Below are 19,667 nucleotides of genomic sequence, written 5' to 3'. Positions count from 1 at the left end.
CTGTTTGGATTGTCTGTTAGACACCAACTGATTATAACTGCTTCAAGAAAGATGCTATTGCACACTTTTCTCTACTCAGAAATGTTGAGCCAAAGTATTTTTTATGACAATGGCACTGTTGTTTAACAGCATTTTCAAAGCTTCACCAGTAAGAGACCTGAAATTAGTTTCTTTTTTTCACCTAGATGAATATTCTCTCATAATCAGCATTACTATAAAGCATTACTTTTAAAATATCAAGCATGATTTGGGATAATTTGTTATATTTCAAGTTCCTTGTGAACTTGTCAGTTCTCCAACCATGGAACACTGCACATAAATTTTTTCTTCTTTCATAAAAGTGTCAGAAAGTTCTTAAAGCTGAAACTGACTACGTTTCAGTGTAAAAACCGACAGATTTGTTGTTTCATGTATTTCTTTATCTTTAACAAGATAAAGTACCTCTTTTACCAAGAAGTATTGCCTTTCCAAAAAAATTTAGGCAAAGGTAAAGAAAGCCAAACGAGAATGACGAGAAACGTTGGATGACTTACGAGGAAAATTAGTTTCCCATTACGGCACTCTAGCACTGCCTGCTCGGTAAACAAATGGTAGGTGTTATCGGTCTGGAGCAAAGTCGAGAACGATATATTGATTGACAGGTAGGCGCGGCAAACAATGTGCTGATTGGTACACAAACACAACACATGATAACATCGGGTTAGTATCATTTTAGTAACACTCAGAAGCACTAATGGTAACTTGCCCTAATGAATGCTTTCCATAATGGTGAAAAAAGGTCAGGTTATCTCCACTTGAATCCCATGGGAGCTTGAACCCCTCCCAAAGTGGAGGGGGTAACCTAACCTGTTTTCTTTAGAATCAGTCATATTTAGAAATACATTCATAAAAAAAATAAATTTTTTTTTTGACTATAGTATCATAGTGGGATATCCCATATCCCACTATGATACGTGCGGATACACATGTATCATAACATCAATCAACACCTCAACAGCTATTCACTATATATATATATATATATATATATAAATAATGAATATAGCAAATAAATTAACAATTATTATAGCAAGATAAACAATTATTATAGCAAATTATGCAATAAAAAACTAAAAACTGAAAGGAGGAGAAGAACTGATTAATGCCATCAATGAATGTCTAGATAGAACATTACATCAGTCTTATTATGTTTGAGCATAGTTTGAGCAGTTATTAAACGTGCAATTTATTAAAGGCAAGTATATATAAGCTGGTGGCAACTAAACGCTATAATAGTTATAACTAGTCCATGGTTCTAGCTTGGTAAGGATACCCATAAATAATGGAAATATTGAAAAAACAAAATAATCAATAAAGCATAAATGTAGAAAATAATAACTAAATACATATGCCATGCCAATTATAGGAAAATGGTGACACATTGAAAGGGACTTTATCAAGGGCTAACCCCTTCAATGTGTCCTCCTACAATTAGCGAGCTATCAGTTTCTGATATCATCTTGGAGATAATATTGGATATATATATATATATATATATATATATATATCCAATATTTTAAAATTAAATTTTAAAAAATTAAATAAAAAAAAATAAATAAAACATAAGCCAGCAGTATGGAAAAAACTGTAGAGCGAAAATTAACATAAAAATAACCCAAAATAAAACAAACGAATGGAAAAAGGAGAGTAAAGGTAAGACATAAACAGTAGCCGAGAAACCCTTACATAATTTCGCACTTTAAATCCAATTAATAAGACCGATATAAATTTAAAATAATGCCAATTACATAATAATTTAGCAGTACCCCCCCCCCCCAAGAGGTACCAGTTCCGAAAGATGTGAAATATCACCAAAAAGGGTTAAAGGAACTACTAAAAGATAACAAAATCAAAATAAAATCAAAATAAAATAGACTGACCATTATGCCCCATATCGACAGAGGAACACGAGGCCAATAATGGTCATGGAATAGCTGCATTTCAATTGCTATACAAATCGTCGCAAAGGTGAAAAGATCGAAGTACCAATTCACCCTTTCCCCTCCGATCGATCCACCAATGCAGAGGATTTGCACGGCGGTGGTCCTTATGAAGCGAAAAATAAATTATAGAACAGACAGCACTCTAAAGCAGAGCCACACCACTGACATAATGTAAGCTGAACCAGCTTATATAGAAGAGAAAGGAAAATAGATGGTGGCACAGGCGCTGCTTAATTAGCATATCAACCCATTACTACCATTGAATTATATTTGAATAATGACAAAAAACTTTTATCATTATTCAAATATATATATATATATATAAATAAAATTTTTCTTTCTTTTCTTATATTATTTTCTAACCTAACATTTAAGGTTAGGTCACTAAATATAGGGAAACCGTTTCTATTATTTCCTAACCTACCATTTAAGGTCAGGTTACGAAATATAACGAAAAATAAAGAAACCTGGCGCCTCCGTAGCCAGGTGGGAAGGAGCAGCGGTGCGTAGCACACGCTTCTTGATTAGACCGGGGTTCGAGCCCGTCACCACCAAATACAGAGGATGCGGAAAGGTGAGGGAATGACCACCGCATATCCCAGAGCAATATGGCCTTAGCTGCTAATGCTCCTAAAAACCAAACAACAAACAACAAACAAAGAAACCTTTTCCTTTTTTCGTAACCAAACCTAAATCAACAGTATAGTAAAAACATTCATGAACTCCAAAAATCTGCTTTTAATAATGAGAAAAAAACATAATGAAGAACATAAAAATTAACAGAACAAAATTTTTATTAATTTAGTTTTCATAAAAAAAAAAAAAAAAAAATCAACCAACGTTTTATTTTCCTTACAAATTTCTTTCATCTTTAAAAAGTTCATCACTACTATTACCTGTTTACCATTCATTACAAAACTATTACGCACCATTCTTTACTCATAAATATACATTATAATGCCAACCAATGACACACAGTAGCTTGTCCTCTGTTGCGCCCACCACCAATCATTTCATCATTTGCCACGCCTACCTGTCAATCAATATATCCTTCTCGATTTCAGCTCCAGAGCGATAACACCTACCGTCTGTTTACCGAGCGAGCAGCACAAGAGTTCAGTGTCGCGAAACTAATTTTCTGCATAAGTTATCTGACATTTCTCGTCATTCTCGTGTTGGCTTACTTTACCTTAGCCAAAATTTCAAATTTGAAAACGATGCACTACCACTCAGCATTTATAAGAACATCATTTTTCAATAGGAACTTGCACTCACTCAACAAAAGAAAAGGATCTTCTCCTCTTGTTTTAGACTCTCCACAACCTTGGAAGTAGTCACAGAAGGTTAAACCAGAAGGATGGTTCTCATTTCGTCACAGGCATTTCTGCCTATGACTAGATCAGAATCACCCTTCTGGTTTAGTCTGCTATGGTAATCACTTCCAAAATGGACGTGGAAGATTTCAAAACTGCTGGTATAACAAATTTGTACATAATATTCTTTTAATATATCTAGGAGTAATGACCCCAGTATATGGATGTGAAATATACTGGATTGAAGAGCAAAGTTCAGATTTTCAAACATAACCAAAACATTAAGCATAATGTTTTTTTTTTTTTAGTTTATGAAGAATTCTGAGCTAAGGAACAGATAAGTTTTTTGGAAATGTGTTCCATCTTTTTGACTTAATTAATATATTAAATTGTGTTCAATAAACATTTTAATAGTCTTATAGACTATTAAACTGTTTATTTTTTCAGGGTTTTTTTTTGCTTTTAGCTAAGAAATTTTTACTTTTGGTTAAGGTTTTAACTCATTTAAAACTCTACAAACATAATAGTATAGCATAATGCAAACTTTGGTGGCATGCATTAGTTGAAACTGTTTAAATCTATCTTTCCTCCTAGCACATCCTTCTAGATGGTAGTAAATGTCTATCAAATATTCATTCACTTTCACAAGAAGGCATGCAGCTTCTTTTCAGCACACAAATCGATCAGATAACAAGGACAGCCTATTCCCACAAAGTACTCAATCTTCTTTCTTAACACCCTTGCTACTCAAGTTTTAGGCCTACCACAACAGTGACATAACCACACTAGGTGCAAGGGCATTTTTTTTTAAAGAAGTCCCACATGCTTTCAGGTTGTTCAAAAGATTCCCACTGTACCCCGTAGAGGTTGATAATGTCACCTTCTAATGGTGTCATTGAGAGAAAGCTGCCTGCAATTTCATTTTTTTTTATTATTATGAAAGATCATCACAGTGGGATACAGCTTAGAATCACTTTGATTACTACTTCTTTCCCTATCTGTGCAATTTTACTAACAATGCCTGCTATTTTTCTTCTTCCACAACCATATTTTTTTGCTATTCTACTATTGGGAAACATTTCTGAATAACGTGCCTGCATGATTAACATGACTCAGAAAAAAATTAGTAGTAGTAATGGCAATTGATGCAAGAGAGCAAGCTTATATAGCATCAGCCAAAAAAAAAGAAAAAGAAAAAGAAAAAGTTCACTCATCTGTACCCTCCAGGAATTTGTCTAGGTCTCCCTTGAATTCATTCAACCAATCCAATTCCACAAAAACATATGGAAGCCTGTTCCGACAATCAACCACCCACTCGCTGAAGGCACGTTTCTGCACATCTGTCCTACTGCCATTCCTAACTTAAATTTATGTCCCCACTTATGTGTGTAGTCTCAGCAAGTGGAAGAATACCATTAACATTCATCTTACTCAATCAATCCATTCAAGGCTTTAAACACCTCAATCAGATCTCCCCACAGGTGTCCGGTCTCAAGAAGCTGCAATTTGCAGAACTGAAGCCTTTCTATGTAAGAGTACCCTTTTTGTTCCCTTCATCGATCTGGTTTCCCTTCTCTGCACCCATTCCAGCAAATCTACATCTTTCCTAAAGTGAGGCCTTCAGACCTGTATTGCTTCCCAACTAAATAAAGAAATTAATTATCATAAAACTCATAATAAAAATTATTTATATTCCCAGGAGTGACAGAAAGTACTCATATACAGTACTCAAGATGCAGCCTAACCATGGCCTTATACAAGGGAATAATCACCTCCTTAACCCTGCTAGCAAAGTTTCTGTATATCATTGACAAAATGCCATGAGCTGTCCTGGCAGCATGTCTACAACTACTCAGAGAATTTTGTGTCTGACTGCACAATTACCCCCCAGGTCTTTTTCATTCTCCACTGCCCTGAGTGTAGTACCACACAGTTGATAAGTTACTCTAGGGTTGCTGCTACTCTTGTGCAGTACCTTGCATTTGTCAAATGTTAAACTTCAACTGCCATTTCTCAGCCCACTGACCCAATTTTCCCAGATCTTGTTGCAGTAGATCACCCGGGTGACTGTTATTATGTTATATGGTAAATTGTGCAAATAAACATTCGGCTTGTAGACAACGTTATCATCACTATGAAATCTACATCTATTTTGCATTTCTTTCTATACATTGAACATTTTCCTTATTTTTATTTGTTTGCAAATGTCTAATTACATCGCAAGGGCAAGTTGCTTCTATAGATAAATGGATGGTTAAGCGGGAGAAGATAGAGAGTGGTAATCAATGGATACTGCTCTTCATGGACAAATGTTATTAGTGGATTCCCCCAGATTTGGTGTTGGGCCATGTTGTTTTTCTATATTTATCTATCTATGATATTGAGGAAGGTATATCACGCTTGCAGATGATACAAAGGTTGGCAGAGAGGGGGGGGGGGATAAATATGAGTCACAAGTAGAAGGGAATCACCAAGAAAGCGAAGAATGATGATATCCAGCTCAGGACTCTGGGTGTGCAAAGCCCATACTCCAAATGTAAGTCCCTGGGGTTGTGCTCTTCAAGAAGAAATCAATTCAATATACAAGCTGATTTCAGAAGGGTCCTGTCTTCATCTGGAGAGAATGTAAACTGGTTAAAATATATTTAGCACCATGAAAATATATGTATATGAAAGTAGCAGTGCCATGGGGGGAACAGGTGTCATCATCAGTGGTTGTATAACTTATGTCTTTGTGAGAATTTATTTGCATAATTATTTTTGAAAAAGAAAAAAGCAGTTCAATTCAGGTAAGGATTATCTAATAAATACAAAATACAAAATTTCATTCTATTTATGACATACACCCCTTGCAAAAAACTTGTTGGAAATTTATATTTTCAAAGATTTGTTCAATCTCTCTTTTTTTTTTTTTTTTTTTTTTTTTTTAAATAAAAAAAAGAATACCTACCTGTTCCAATAAAGCTAGTTGTTGTTCAAAGTATCCTATTGCATCTTCAAAATAACCCATGTTTAAACGAGAAATACCTAAATTTCCAAGAGCTTGTGTTTCCAAAGTGCAATCTCTCAACTCTTTTGCCCGTTCTAACTGTTCTTCATAACACTTCATAGCATGTGTATAATTTCCTAATGACATATGGACTGCTCCCAGATGACCATGAGCTTTACATTCTCCTCTTACATCACCAATCTCTTGTCGTAAGGTGAGTTCCTAAGAACAGTAAAATAAGTTGAATTGTGTAGAAAATGGAAATAAAGTTTCAAATGAAGTGCATCAGTTGGAAAAGCTCATAATTATTTAATGTGTTTACATATGAAAATGAAGAAATGTATTTTACACTTCATTTACATAATAGAAATATAACATTTATTTTATGCGCACACTCACTCTCTCTCTCTCTCTCTCTCTCTCTCTCTATATATATATATATATATACTATCATTGAATTATATTAAATATTAACATAAATTAAATTATAATAAAGTGAATAAATAAATAAATAATTAGGCGTTCACTAGAGGCAGCGACATGCAATTCCTCCATATGAAGCTGAAGTACATTCAATATTTTAAATTAAATAAAATAAAACATAAGCCAGTAGTATGGCAAAAACTGTAGAGCGAAAATTAATTTTCACTCTACAGTTTTTGCCATACTACTGGCTTATGTTTTATTTTATTTAATTTAAAATATTAGATATATATATATACAGTGAAACTTCTCCTAACGGACACCTCTCATTAACGGACATCTCTCTACAACGGACATTTTCAAATTCCCCAACTCACCTCCATTGGTTTTAACGTGTTTGCAGCTTCTGTCTAGCGGACATTCTCTGTAACGGACGCGGACAGGCAATCTGCACTGTCTAGTTTAGATTAGCACTTAATTTGATCTCCCCATAACGGACAGCGGGCGAGCTTACGGCCCTTTTTCTAGGAACTTTTCTTCCACGTATTGCCTCAATCGTGTGTTTATTTTCTATTTCCGATTCTCTGAATTTTATCAAGGTTTACGTCGCGGTTCTAAACCCTTTTTCAAGAATTTTAAGGCACGGGTAAAACTTCTGATGAATTCGGTGTGTGCAAGGGGCGGGGGGGGATATGGTCGGCCTTTCGTCTTTTCAGTTTCAGTTTTCAGTTTTGTTCAGTGTCGTGTGAAGTGCACAATGTCTTCTCGTAAACATTTAACTTTAAAAGATAAAGTCGAACTCATTAATGCGTATGATCGGCAAAAAAATAATGTTCGCAATCTCGCTGCAAAATTCAAAATCGGGAAGACGCAGGTAAGCGACATACTAAAGAAAAAAAAATGAACTGCTCAAACAATTTTGGCAACACGGAAATGATCAGGTTCAAAAATCATTCCCGAAAACTGTTGGACTTCAAATTGACAATGTTACGTATGAGTGGTTTTGTCGCAAACGTGCTAAAAAAATTCCCATTAATGGGCCTATTATTAGGGAAAAGGCTTTGGAGGTTGCGAAATCTATGGGAGTAAATGAGTTCAAAGCTTCTGTGGGATGGCTAGACAAGTTCAAAACTCGGCATAAAATTTCTTGGAAAACCGTAAGTGGTGAAGGTGGATCTGTTGATACTGGGGTTGTAACAGAGTGGAACGTCAAATTGGAAGATTTATGTCATGATTTTGAAGCTAAGGATATTTACAACTGTGACGAAACAGGGTTGTTTTTTAAAGCTCTTCCTGAAAAAACAATGAGTCTAAAAAACGAAAAGTGCCAGGGCGGAAAAATTTCTAAGAAACGCTTGACTATTGTGTACAAATATGCTGGGAGACTTTGAACAACCTCTTGTTACAGGAAAACCACAAAATCCTCGTTGTTTCAAGGGCATAAAGTTGAATCTTGAATGTTGATTGGAAGTCTAATAAAAAAGCGTGGATGACACGAGATATCATGAGCGAATGGATAAGTCACTTTAACCAAAACATGATTCGTCAAAACAGAAAAATTATTCTTTTCATGGATAATGCTGCATCTCACCCGCACATTGAATTGTCCAACATTCAAATCGTTTTTCTGCCACCAAACACATCTGCAGAGTGTCAGCCCTTGGATCAAGAGATAATAAAAAAAATTTAAACTTCACTACAGAAAACGTGTTTTAAGACATCTCATTGCAAACATGAACGATGTAACATGTGCGAGTGACCTTGCAAAGAAAATCAGCATCCTAGATGCGATTCAATGGATTTCCTCTTCAGTAAACGCAATTAGAAAACAAACTGTCGTGAACTATTTTGTAAAGTCTGACTTGTCAAACGCAAAAATTGAAGTTGTGAACAGCAATGTGGAGCACCATGAAGAACAAGAACTTCATCTATTGATACCGTACTATACTTCAGCTACAAGTGACCCTGGCTACAAAGATATAGAGTTGAACCTCACTACAGAAGATGGTGCTATAGATATCAACGACATTATCATCAATATTTTTCAAGAAGTTCCTCATGAGGATGAAGAAATGGAAGGAGGTCATTCTGTCAAAGAACATATTAACGACGAACCACCGATGAAAATAGAAGAAGCGCTCATACAAATCAATGGTTTAAAAATGTTTGTTGCCGCTGAAGTATCTTACTGAAGGACTTTCGATGGTTTCTTCACTCCAAACAAATGTTGAAAACAAAATTATCAGCCAGAAGAAGGTGCAGAAGAAAATAAGTGATTACTGTATGTATTTTTATTAAGATAAAGTCATAATATGCATAGCACAATTGTATGTATATTATTTACAAAAATATTGTGCAAAATCTGTATATAATTTAATTTAATTTTACATTAAACGTTTAACGATTTTTCTTTATCTCTTGTGTATGTAATTGTATATTATTTACAAAAATATTGTTCAAATTTTAATTTAATTTTACATTAAACGTTTAACGATTTTTCTTTCTTTCTTTTTTTTTTTCTCCCTCAGACTTCTTGTTAGCGGACACTTCTCTCTAACGGACACATTTTCGTTCCCCATGGCTGTCCATTAAAGGGAAGTTTCACTGTATATTATATCTAGATATAATGAACAGGGACACATAGTACTGATTTCCAGTTTAGGAGAGCAAACACAGACACAGCATGTCTTGGATATTGTTTTAAAACCACTGAAAATTTTTAATATAGCTCTACAGCTAAAAAAAAAAATAACCTGCAGGAAGGATTGCCTCCTCAACAGTTTGTGTTGAGGGAAAATGGACCATAATCTGCCACGCTGGTCCAGTGCGGGTTGGCAGATCGACCATATTTAGCAGTCAGGGGCTTGAATCCCAGTCTACTCAAAGGGTGTGTGCTGTTGCTCCCGCTCCTGATCACTTGACTATGGAGGCCTACTGGAATTCACATTTTTTATATGAATATATATATCCCAAATGACCATGAGCTTTATATGGTCATTTGGGAGTAGATACAGGAAATCCTGAGACTTTATATCACAACTTCAGCAGGCAATTCCTGAGGTCATTCTCAGTAGCAAATGCTCTATTATCATGGCTCTTATTCTCAACAGTTTACTGAACTATGGATATTAAAAACACAACTTGACTTGAAGGAGTTTGGTATTAGAAAAAAACATTTTATTAAGAAAAAAGATTACACTACATTTTACGGTACATTGATCAAACTGGAAAAGGATTAAACTACAATTTGCATAATTTAACCATGTTTTCCTCCTCACTCACATCTTGTCTTAGTGGATGGTCAGCTGTCAAAAAAAAAAAAAAAAAAAAAAATTTGCGAACATTATTGAATAAATTTCAATCAATCTGGGATTCTTCATTGTGGAAAGTGTTGCCAATATTCTTGAATGGCAAGTTACCATTGAAAGGCATAAATATATATTACATATTACACAAAATGCATATCTGAATATTCTTCACTATAAAACAAACAGCAGGTCCACAGTTGCTTCTGTTATCACAGAGCAAACAAGATACTACTTTTCAAATACTTCCAGAATCAGTGAGAACCAGATCCATTCTGAGATAACATTTTTTACTCAGTCTAACCTCAGAAATCACCTGAAGTTATGATATAAGGTCATGGAACATCCATGTATACATTCAAATAAATCTAGAAAATTATAGAACAATATTTTAAACCAATATTTTACTACTCCATTTCATCTTTATTATTGTATTTTGTGCATTTATGCACAACTATTTTTTCACAATTTTTTGTGCTAAAACAATTAGTATTAGTAACGGCCGCATGGTGCAAGAAAGCCTATGGCTTATGCTGCACCAGCCCAAAAAAAAAAAAAAAAAAAAAAACAATGATAAAAACAAAAAAAAAATAAATAAATAAAATAAATAACTAAATAATAATAATTAATAAATAAAAATAAATAAAAAGGAAATTAAACCTATCATCCTATGCGCTTCCCTTACCCAAAAGTACTATCCAGATGACCTTTGAATTATAACTGAATGAATCACATTTTAAAAAAAAATATATAAATCTTTATCTATGTTCAGATTTTTTTTTTTAATCTTCCTAACAAATATGGCATTAAGTATCAGAAAAGTTAAGTAAATAAAAATTTAAGGTAAGTATGTGATGCAATTCATCTAAGAAAAAAGCTTGGCCAATTATTAAAATGATGGGAGGAACACTTTTCCCTTAGAAAGAATAATAGATGCCATTGTATTAGGTAAAAAAAAAAAAAAAAATTCAGCAATACCTTTAAAATATTATGCTGTCTCTAATTAAAGTATAATGTAGTTATTTAATTAATTCAGTTAATTGCATAGTATTCGTGTAATTTTTATACAGATGTGATCAATAAGTACAAGCACGATCTACAAAACTAGCCACCATGACTTAGTAACAATGCAAGCACAACTGAATTATATTCAGTAACTAGAGGCTTCTCCTCAGTTTTTCATCTAATAATGAATTAGTCAGTTCCAGGCAAAAAAATATGGGATTCCACTAAATAACTCTATTTTCATCCTGAAAATGAACAAACTAATCTTGAATCAACAATTTACAGATACAATACAAAGCACTTAATAAGTTCAGCTGGTACATTAGGTCCATAGTAGTCACTGTGCAAAAAACACCAAATTAAACATTCTGATTTAAAAGTAACCATTTAATATTTTACCCATTTAATTTCATTTTTTTTTACTATGCTACTCAGTGTTTTATTGAAAAATTCCTTTAAATATTCCCCCTGAAATGAAACAACTAATGACTGTTTGCCATTATTGCTCTAGATTATTTGTAACTATAATATATTGTGCCATGATTGTCACATTGAATTTAAATAGGAAAGAGAATGCACTATTTATTTTTATGTAGGCTAAAAATAACTACTTATTGTTAGGGTTTTTTTGTCAGTTTTTCAATATAACTGTCTGTCTGCTCTTATATCTACTCCCAATGAATGAATTTTCATGAAATTTTATAATGAACTCTTTTGGAAAAATTTTTCCAAGTCATTCCATATTTCATTAAAATTGGACAGGCAAAAATTCAACATTTTTTTTTCATGTGTATCTTGAGTTATCTATAATAAATAAAATAAACAAATATATAAATAAAGTACATTCTGATACCATTCAAGAAGAACAAATCAGGCAGACACAATTTTCAGTGATGTATATGTTCTGTTGTTCCTGAGAAGCTTTTAAGGCCCAATTCTGATTCCAAAAGTTCAGAGTCTCTCCTTCCATAGACACACCGCTATAAATTTGAAATAGCAGCATCAATCCTTTTCAAAATTTCAGGCCTTATTTATAATAGCCTTAGGTATCTTGTACAAAATTTCATGTACAAACAGATTAACCCATTTTCCCTGTGAGGTACAGTGCAATTAAGTAAAAATAATAATTAAAATAATAATTTTTGTATATTATTAATTAAAATTAATAATAATTAAATTATTATTAATGTTTATTGTCATTTTTAATAATTAATAATAGTTAATTAGTTATTTACTTTGTTTCTAATTAATTATTTAAATTTCCGTTGTTCCTTCAATTTGGTGATATGTTCCATTTTTCCTATTGGGTGTTTCAAATGGCAGGATGCATTAACATATATAAATGTTTCATTTTATTTTTTTGAATCAAGCGCTGCTGTCAAAAAATAAGCTTATAGTTATCGAAAATTCTTTTGGGTAATCTGCATGCTCTAAAAAAGCCATCTATTATCAGTATTGGTCACTTCTGAAATCGTTGTCTTTAACTGATGAATTTCTGTCACTGATTTCCCCCTAAGATTTTAAGTCAATGCCTGTTGGCAGCAACTAAGGTTACTGAAAGGTCTGAGGCTATCTAACCAGGAGGAAACCCTTCTTCCACATTTCCTAAGCCAGCCCCTTGTGGGAAACTTGTCAGTTCCCCACAAGGGGCTGGCTAACATGGACATTGGGTTCTTAATGCAATGTCCACGTCTCACCTTCTCATGGTGCAACTAGTTAGACAGCAGTTAGGATGAGGAACTGAATAAATGAGGATGGGCTACCATCATGGGACTAAACCAACCAAACTGGATAAGTTATAGGCTGAAACCGTATGATTATGGTAGGGCAAAGCAATTACGACTGATACTGGATATAATTTTACCCAGATCAACAAGTCCCCCGTGCGCTTGGTAGGGAACCAGGATAAAATATTCTTAGTAAGAAAAATTACAGAAAAGTCATGGTAACATAACTATAAACTGTATTCAGGATCTGTTGATCTTGAAAAAATATATGGCAAAGTACCTAGAAATCAACTCTTTAAAATTAAAAAAAATATATATATGGCAAATCTGCAGTGTGAATTGAAGAACACATTGGAAAATAGTTTAAGGTTAAACCTAAAGTGAAGTAAGACTGTAACCTATTGTCACTTTTTTTTATAATTTTCAATTTCAATTTTATAACTTTTATAATTGTAGCTTGTAAGATCTTCAAGAATATCTGAATAAATTAGATTAATGGGTGTAGACAATTTGGCACATATATAAGTTACATAATAACAAAAGGCAATGTGGCATAAAAATTAGTTACACAAACACAAAAGTTATCAAACTTAGGAAAAACAAGGAAAACCTAGTGTAGACTACGTAACCAAAAGCTGGAACAAGTTAGTAATTTTGTATAGCTAAGAACGCTCATTAATGAAGGAGGAAGATTAGACATGGAAATAAAATAATAAAGCAAAAAGTGAAGGAAGCAGATTTTTTTTTTTGTTTTTTGGAACAAAAGAGAAAGTAGCCAAAATACAAAATTAGCCATTTAAAACATAATTTTTAAGCCTATTTCGAGCTGAGAGCTGGGTAAGAAATAAAGAAATTGATCACAAATTATAATCTTCAGAAATGAGAGTTAAAAAAAAAAATAAATGGAAACTAACAGGTGAAAGCAATGGTAAGCCCATGTTACAAACGAAGAAATAAGAAATCTTGGGGTTATAAATATTCAGTCAAAAGTAAGTGAAGCAAACTAAATAATATGGGTACACAATAGAGAATCAGAAAAATAAATTAAGCAAAACAGATATTCAAAGCAAAAATTAATGGTAATAGGTTTAGAGGTGTCAAGAAAGAATTAGAGAAAATATGGTTTACTACAGCTTGGACTGAAGGTGTAAAAGGGAAATAAGATAGCATAAAACAAAAGAGATCAAGTAGGGGGCTGATAGTCAAGGTTTCAGTCACTCATTTAGAGTGGTTCCAGTCATTCGTTTAGAGAAGTCTGTACATTGAGAATTAGAAGAATTTCTAAGATCCTCTTTAGTCAAGACTGTAATTAATCGATCTTGGGCAGAAAGAGTAGAGAACCCACCCCTGCCAGTTATTCCAGTGGAAAAAGCTGGAATAACTCACAAATTGGCCTGAACACGTACTTTACAGATAAAATATATTATATATATATATATGAGTGGCAACTCCTGTACTATTAAAATAATAATTTGTATTTGATTTTTCACAGTGATCTGAACACCCACTAAGTATAATAGATTTGGATGTGAACTGTAGGCATAAGGGCTTAGAGGGGAACAGGTATCCTGTGTGTTATCAGACACTCAGCCTAAAACACTGATGGATCCAATATCTCTCTGTTACAGAAGATTTAGGAGAAGTCCGGTTGGCCTGCCTCCCTAAAATCCACTCATGCACACCTTCTCGATGGTAAGCCCTGTTACGTCACTTAGGTGGCAACGAACGTGTAGAGTGGTTCTCTTCAAGATGCCTGGTCAGCATGAAGAGGAAAAGACCAACCCCTCCAGCAATATGAAAGCACGACGAAACAATTGGCCCTCAGTCCCCAGCAGCTTTCACTCTCCCTCTTACGGCAGCGAGAGGATTAGAGTGGAAGCAGAGGGTGCTAAGAATCTCTGGGTACGACCAGGCTGCCATGCACGGAAACTGAACTTGGTCTGTTATAACGTAAGAACACTCATCGGTGAAGACAGGATATTAGAGCTGGAAAAGGAATTAGAAAATGTGAATTGGAATATCATCGGTTTGGCTGAAACAAGAAGAAGAAATGAATCACTTATAAGTTTATCAAGTGGAAATCTGCTGTACACCAATGGAAACAGTGAAAGGAGTGAAGGTGGAATTGGGTTTCTGGTCCATAAAGATTTTAAAAACAACATTTTGGAATTCAAAAGTACATCACCAAGAGTGTCAAGACTAATACTCAAGATTTCTAAGAGATACAAGCTAAAGATTATAATGATTTATGCACCAACATCGAGCCATGATGATGAAGAGGTTGAAGGAATGTACACTGAAATTGAGAGTCTTCTAGATGAGCAGAAAACCCACTACACTATTATTATGGGAGACTTCAATGCTAAGGTTGGAAAAAGACAAAACAGCACAGAAAGGGGAACTATAGGAAATTTTGGAATTGGTGAAAGAAATGAAAGAGGTGAAAGACTTGTGGAATTTGCAGAATCTCAAGGACTGTCAGTAATGAACACTTTTTTCAAGAAAAGGGTGAACAGAAAGTGGACATGGAAGAGTCCAAATGGATTAACTACTAATGAAATCGACTTCATCCTCACTAATAGAAGATATATTGTGAATGATGTCACCGTCCTAAATAAGGTAAATGTTGGAAGTGATCACAGAATGGTAAGATGTACACTTGATATAGATGTAGGAAAGGAAAGGAAAAAACTGACTCGAGTAAATAATACAAAGGTCTTTGAGATAACAGAAGAGGAGAAAAAGCAGTATGTACTGGAACTTAAGAACAAGTCTGAGCTTCTGCAGACTGCTGAGGAGCAAGATATCGACGAGGAATATTACAACTTTTTGAAAGTGATAAAGCCCAAGAAACCTATAGGGAAAAAGAAATCCAAAGAAGAAAAAATTAGTCAAGAAACACTTGTCATGATGAACCGAAGACGACAAATGAAAAGCAAGAAAAACACTGACAGGGAGAAAATGGAGTATACTGAGTTATGCAAAGCCATTAGAAAGAGACTCAGAGAGGACATAAGAAGATTTAACACAAGAAAAGTAGAACAAGCATTAAGGGAAAACAAAGGATTTAAATCAGCAGCCATGAGCAGTAATACAGAAAGACAAATGATACTGAAACTGAAGAATAGTGATGGTGTACTTATAAACAGCAGAGAAGGCATAATTCAAATAGCAGAAGACTACTATAGAGAATTATACAAGGAGCAGGGGAATGATGCCAGCAGTGGGGAAGATGGATTTCAAAGTAGCAACACATACGACATACCCAATATTCTTCCTGATGAGGTAGAACATGCATTGAAGAAAATGAAGAATCAGAAAGCCCCGGGGGAAGATGAAGTTACTGTAGAGTTGTTAAAATTGGGAGGAGGAGACATAACACAAAAACTGGCAAGGCTCTTCACAAAGTGCATTAGAAAAGGTGTGACGCCTAAGCAGTGGAATAATGCAATCATAGTTTTGCTGCATAAGAAAGGAGATAAATCAGAAATTGGAAATTATAGACCAATTAGCTTGTTATCCCACATCTACAAGTTGTTCACAAGGGTCATTACTAACAGATTAGAAAGAATACTGGATGAGAATCAACCGAAAGAGCAAGCTGGCTTTAGGACAGGATTCTCAACTATGGATCACCTTCATGTAATATCACAGCTAATGGAGAAAGCAAATGAATATAAAACACCATTATGCCTGGCATTTGTGGATTATGAAAAGGCATTTGACTCCATACAGCATAAGGCAATGTTTCGGGCACTGGAAAGACAAGGCATTGATACCCCATATATTATGATTTTGAAGAAAATATACGAGAGTGCTACCTCCTTTATTAGACTAGACAAAGACAGTAGGAAATTTAAAATTGAGAAAGGAGTTCGACAAGGAGACACAATATCTCCGAAGCTGTTTACTGCTGCCCTTGAGGAAGCTTTCAGAAGATTAGACTGGTCGCAGAAAGGAGTCAATGTGAACGGAGAGTACCTAAACCATTTGCGATTTGCAGATGACATTGTGGTCATAAGCCATGATCCCAAAGAATTAGAGCAAAATCTTAATCAGTTATGCACAGCTAGTAAGGATTTTGGACTAAAGATGAATATGGCTAAAACAAAAGTAATGATGAACAAGTATGCCACAGAAAGGGAAATAATGATTGAAGGAGCAGTAATTGAAAAGGTGGAGTCATATACTTATCTGGGACAAGTTATTAGCTGTAATAATGATAAATGGCTGGAAGTAAAGAGAAGAATAAATTTTGGATGGATAGCATTCAGGAAATATAGTCACATACTGAAGAGCAATATCCCAGTTTGTCTGAAACGTAAAATAATGGACCAATGTATACTCCCCACCATGACTTATGGAAGTGAAACTTGGGCACTCACCAAAAGAATGGAAGAGAAGCTGAGAACCACACAGCGAAGAATGGAACGAATCATATTGGGAATAAGACTGTTAGATAAGAAGGAAACACATGGATTAGGCAACAAACTCAAGTAAAAGACATTCTTATCAAAACTAAAGAACTAAAATGGTCTTGGGCAGGACACATAGCTCGAAGACATGATGACAGATGGACTAAGAAAATAACAGAATGGTATCCAAGAGGAGCTAGAAGAAAACCTGGAAGACAAAGGCGGAGATGGATAGATGAAATTCACGAGTTTGTGGGTAGTAAATGGATGTCCAGTGCTCAAAACAGAAGCAACTGGAAAGTTGCTGGAGAGGCCTTCATCCTGCAGTGGATTGAAAATGGCTGATGATGATGATGATGATGATGATGTAGGCATAAGATTATATTCTTTACCCCATATGTTTATTTAAATAACTAATATTCTGCTTACCCAATAAATGATTCATAAATCATTCAGAATTACCATTTTATCACTGTTTTAACAAATCGCTGGATATATGCAATTATTTTAAACCAATGTGAGCAGTTTCAAGTTTTATCAAATTTAACATATAAATAAATACCTTCTGAGTATAACTAAGTAAAAATTACATCTTTTTACAATATATATATATATATAACTTTCAGCCACATTTAGAAACAATACAGCAGGGTTTGTTAGATGGCTTTTTCTGAGGTGGTTATCAGAATTCAGGAAATGAGTAAATATATTTAATTCTGCTTATGACACCACTGCTTGCAAAAGTAATCTTGCTGGCAATTGGAAAGTCTGTCCATTGTATGAAACAGTATTTTTCTATCTAAACATATTTTGATGAAATTTGGCTTTAGGGCCTATAAGAAAATTTACTGGATTAATTCAACTTTGTCAATATTGGACAATTGTGACTACTGCATCAATGAACCCCCAAGTTTAGACTTTTATAGGAATCCTGCTCTGGTTTGATTAATTTTTATGAAACCTATGTAATCTGAAAAATGCCCTTCTAGCATACAGTATGTATACATTTGCATGATATGATACTACTTTTATGATAAATAATTCACTTTTCTATTCATGTTTCTATAAATTTGGGAGAATTTTAATCATTCCATTAATCATCTGATTTATTTTTAATCAATAAAACTAAGCTTATGTAAATCATTTTCTTACACTTAGTACTTTTTCAAAATACCTGGGTATGGAAACCAAGAGCTTTATCGTAGCACTGCATCTGCCGACGACATAATCCCAAAGCTCCATAGGCTGAAGCTTCTAAACTGCGATCTCTACTCTGTTTAGCTAAAACCAGCTGCTTCTGATACACTTTAACTGCTTCTGCTGGATTCTTCATTTTCATAAGGACATCACCAAGATTTCCAAGTGCCCGAAATTTTCCCTAAAATTTGTTTTAAAAAAAAATACTAAATAATACAGTGAAATAAAAAATGTAATTGATATATTTACAAAATTTAATACTAGCACATTAGTGATGTACTTCATAAATTAGGTAAGAAGATAAAATCATATATAAAAATGTTCCAATTTACCAAGGTTTTTTCACTTTATATGAGAGTAAATAATCAAAGTAACTAATTAAACATAAAGATTCTTCCTATTCAATTATTTTATCACGTAAATAAGCTGCTTTGGGTGAGTCTAACAACAGTAACTCTTTTAGTTTCTATATACATCTGATCTTCAATTACTGAATACCTGTCAAGACCTGTTCTATGTGATGCACTGTAAAAAAACATAACAAGCACTTTTTTGACTATGTTAAAATGTATCTCTTTCAATAAATTAGGTAGATGTATCATGAATTCCGCTGAATATTTTAAGCACAAACAACTCATTTTGATTCATCTCTGGTCCTAGTTCTGCCTGTGCTGTTGTTATTGTTGTTATTTGGTTTTTAGGAGCATTAGCAACTAAGGCCATATTGCTCCGGGAATATGTGGTGGTCATTCCCTGACCTTTCTGCATCCTCCGTATTTGGTTCTGCCTGTGCACAGTTGGTCCTTTAGACCAGTACAAGCCTACCAACTGCTTGTTTAATTGGGAAATCTGACATAATATTGGTCAGATTTCAATTAGTCATTATAGTTTTTATTATTCAAACAATGAAATTATGGCTAATGGATCGATAGAATAACAATAATGAAATTTCAGAAGGAAAAAGTTATACAAAGATATAAATAAATGTCCCATTAATGCTTCTTTTAAGAATTATATCTTTTTTTTATTAAAATGGAAACATAAAATATGGCCAATAACAAGTGAATCCCAAATGTAGTTGCTTTTTACACATTTACTGATAACACTATATAACAAATTTTCAAAAAAAAGGTTATGTTTATCTACATTTCTGTAAGAAAGTGGAAGTCAGAAAATTATCAAACTCTAACAGTGAGTTAACCGATTTTGTAATATTTGAAAGCAAAGTGGCAGAGAAACTGTTGAAGTTAAACATAAGAAAGGCACCCGGGGTGGATGTGATCTATCCAGTTATATTGAAGGAGGCAGCAA

General features: G+C 34.0%; 1 protein-coding gene across 1 annotated transcript in view; it reads right to left on the bottom strand.

The window, feature by feature from the left end:
• The window catches only part of LOC150080557 (tetratricopeptide repeat protein 28), a 305,395-nt gene that overhangs the window by 106,752 nt on the left and 178,976 nt on the right, over positions 1-19,667 (bottom strand). Inside the window, exons 10-11 of the mRNA XM_090380734.1 lie at positions 18,334-18,537; positions 6,246-6,506 (exon numbers count right to left, since the gene is read on the bottom strand). Coding sequence (XP_090236860.1) covers positions 6,246-6,506; positions 18,334-18,537 — 465 coding nt within the window. The remainder of the gene's footprint in view (positions 1-6,245; positions 6,507-18,333; positions 18,538-19,667) is intronic.

Source organism: Mastigoproctus giganteus, chromosome 9 (genome assembly GCF_048544385.1).
Source record: "Mastigoproctus giganteus isolate SK-2022 chromosome 9, ASM4854438v1, whole genome shotgun sequence".
Classification (NCBI taxonomy): Eukaryota; Metazoa; Arthropoda; class Arachnida; order Uropygi; family Thelyphonidae; genus Mastigoproctus; species Mastigoproctus giganteus.
This window is presented reverse-complemented; position numbering and strand designations above follow the sequence as displayed.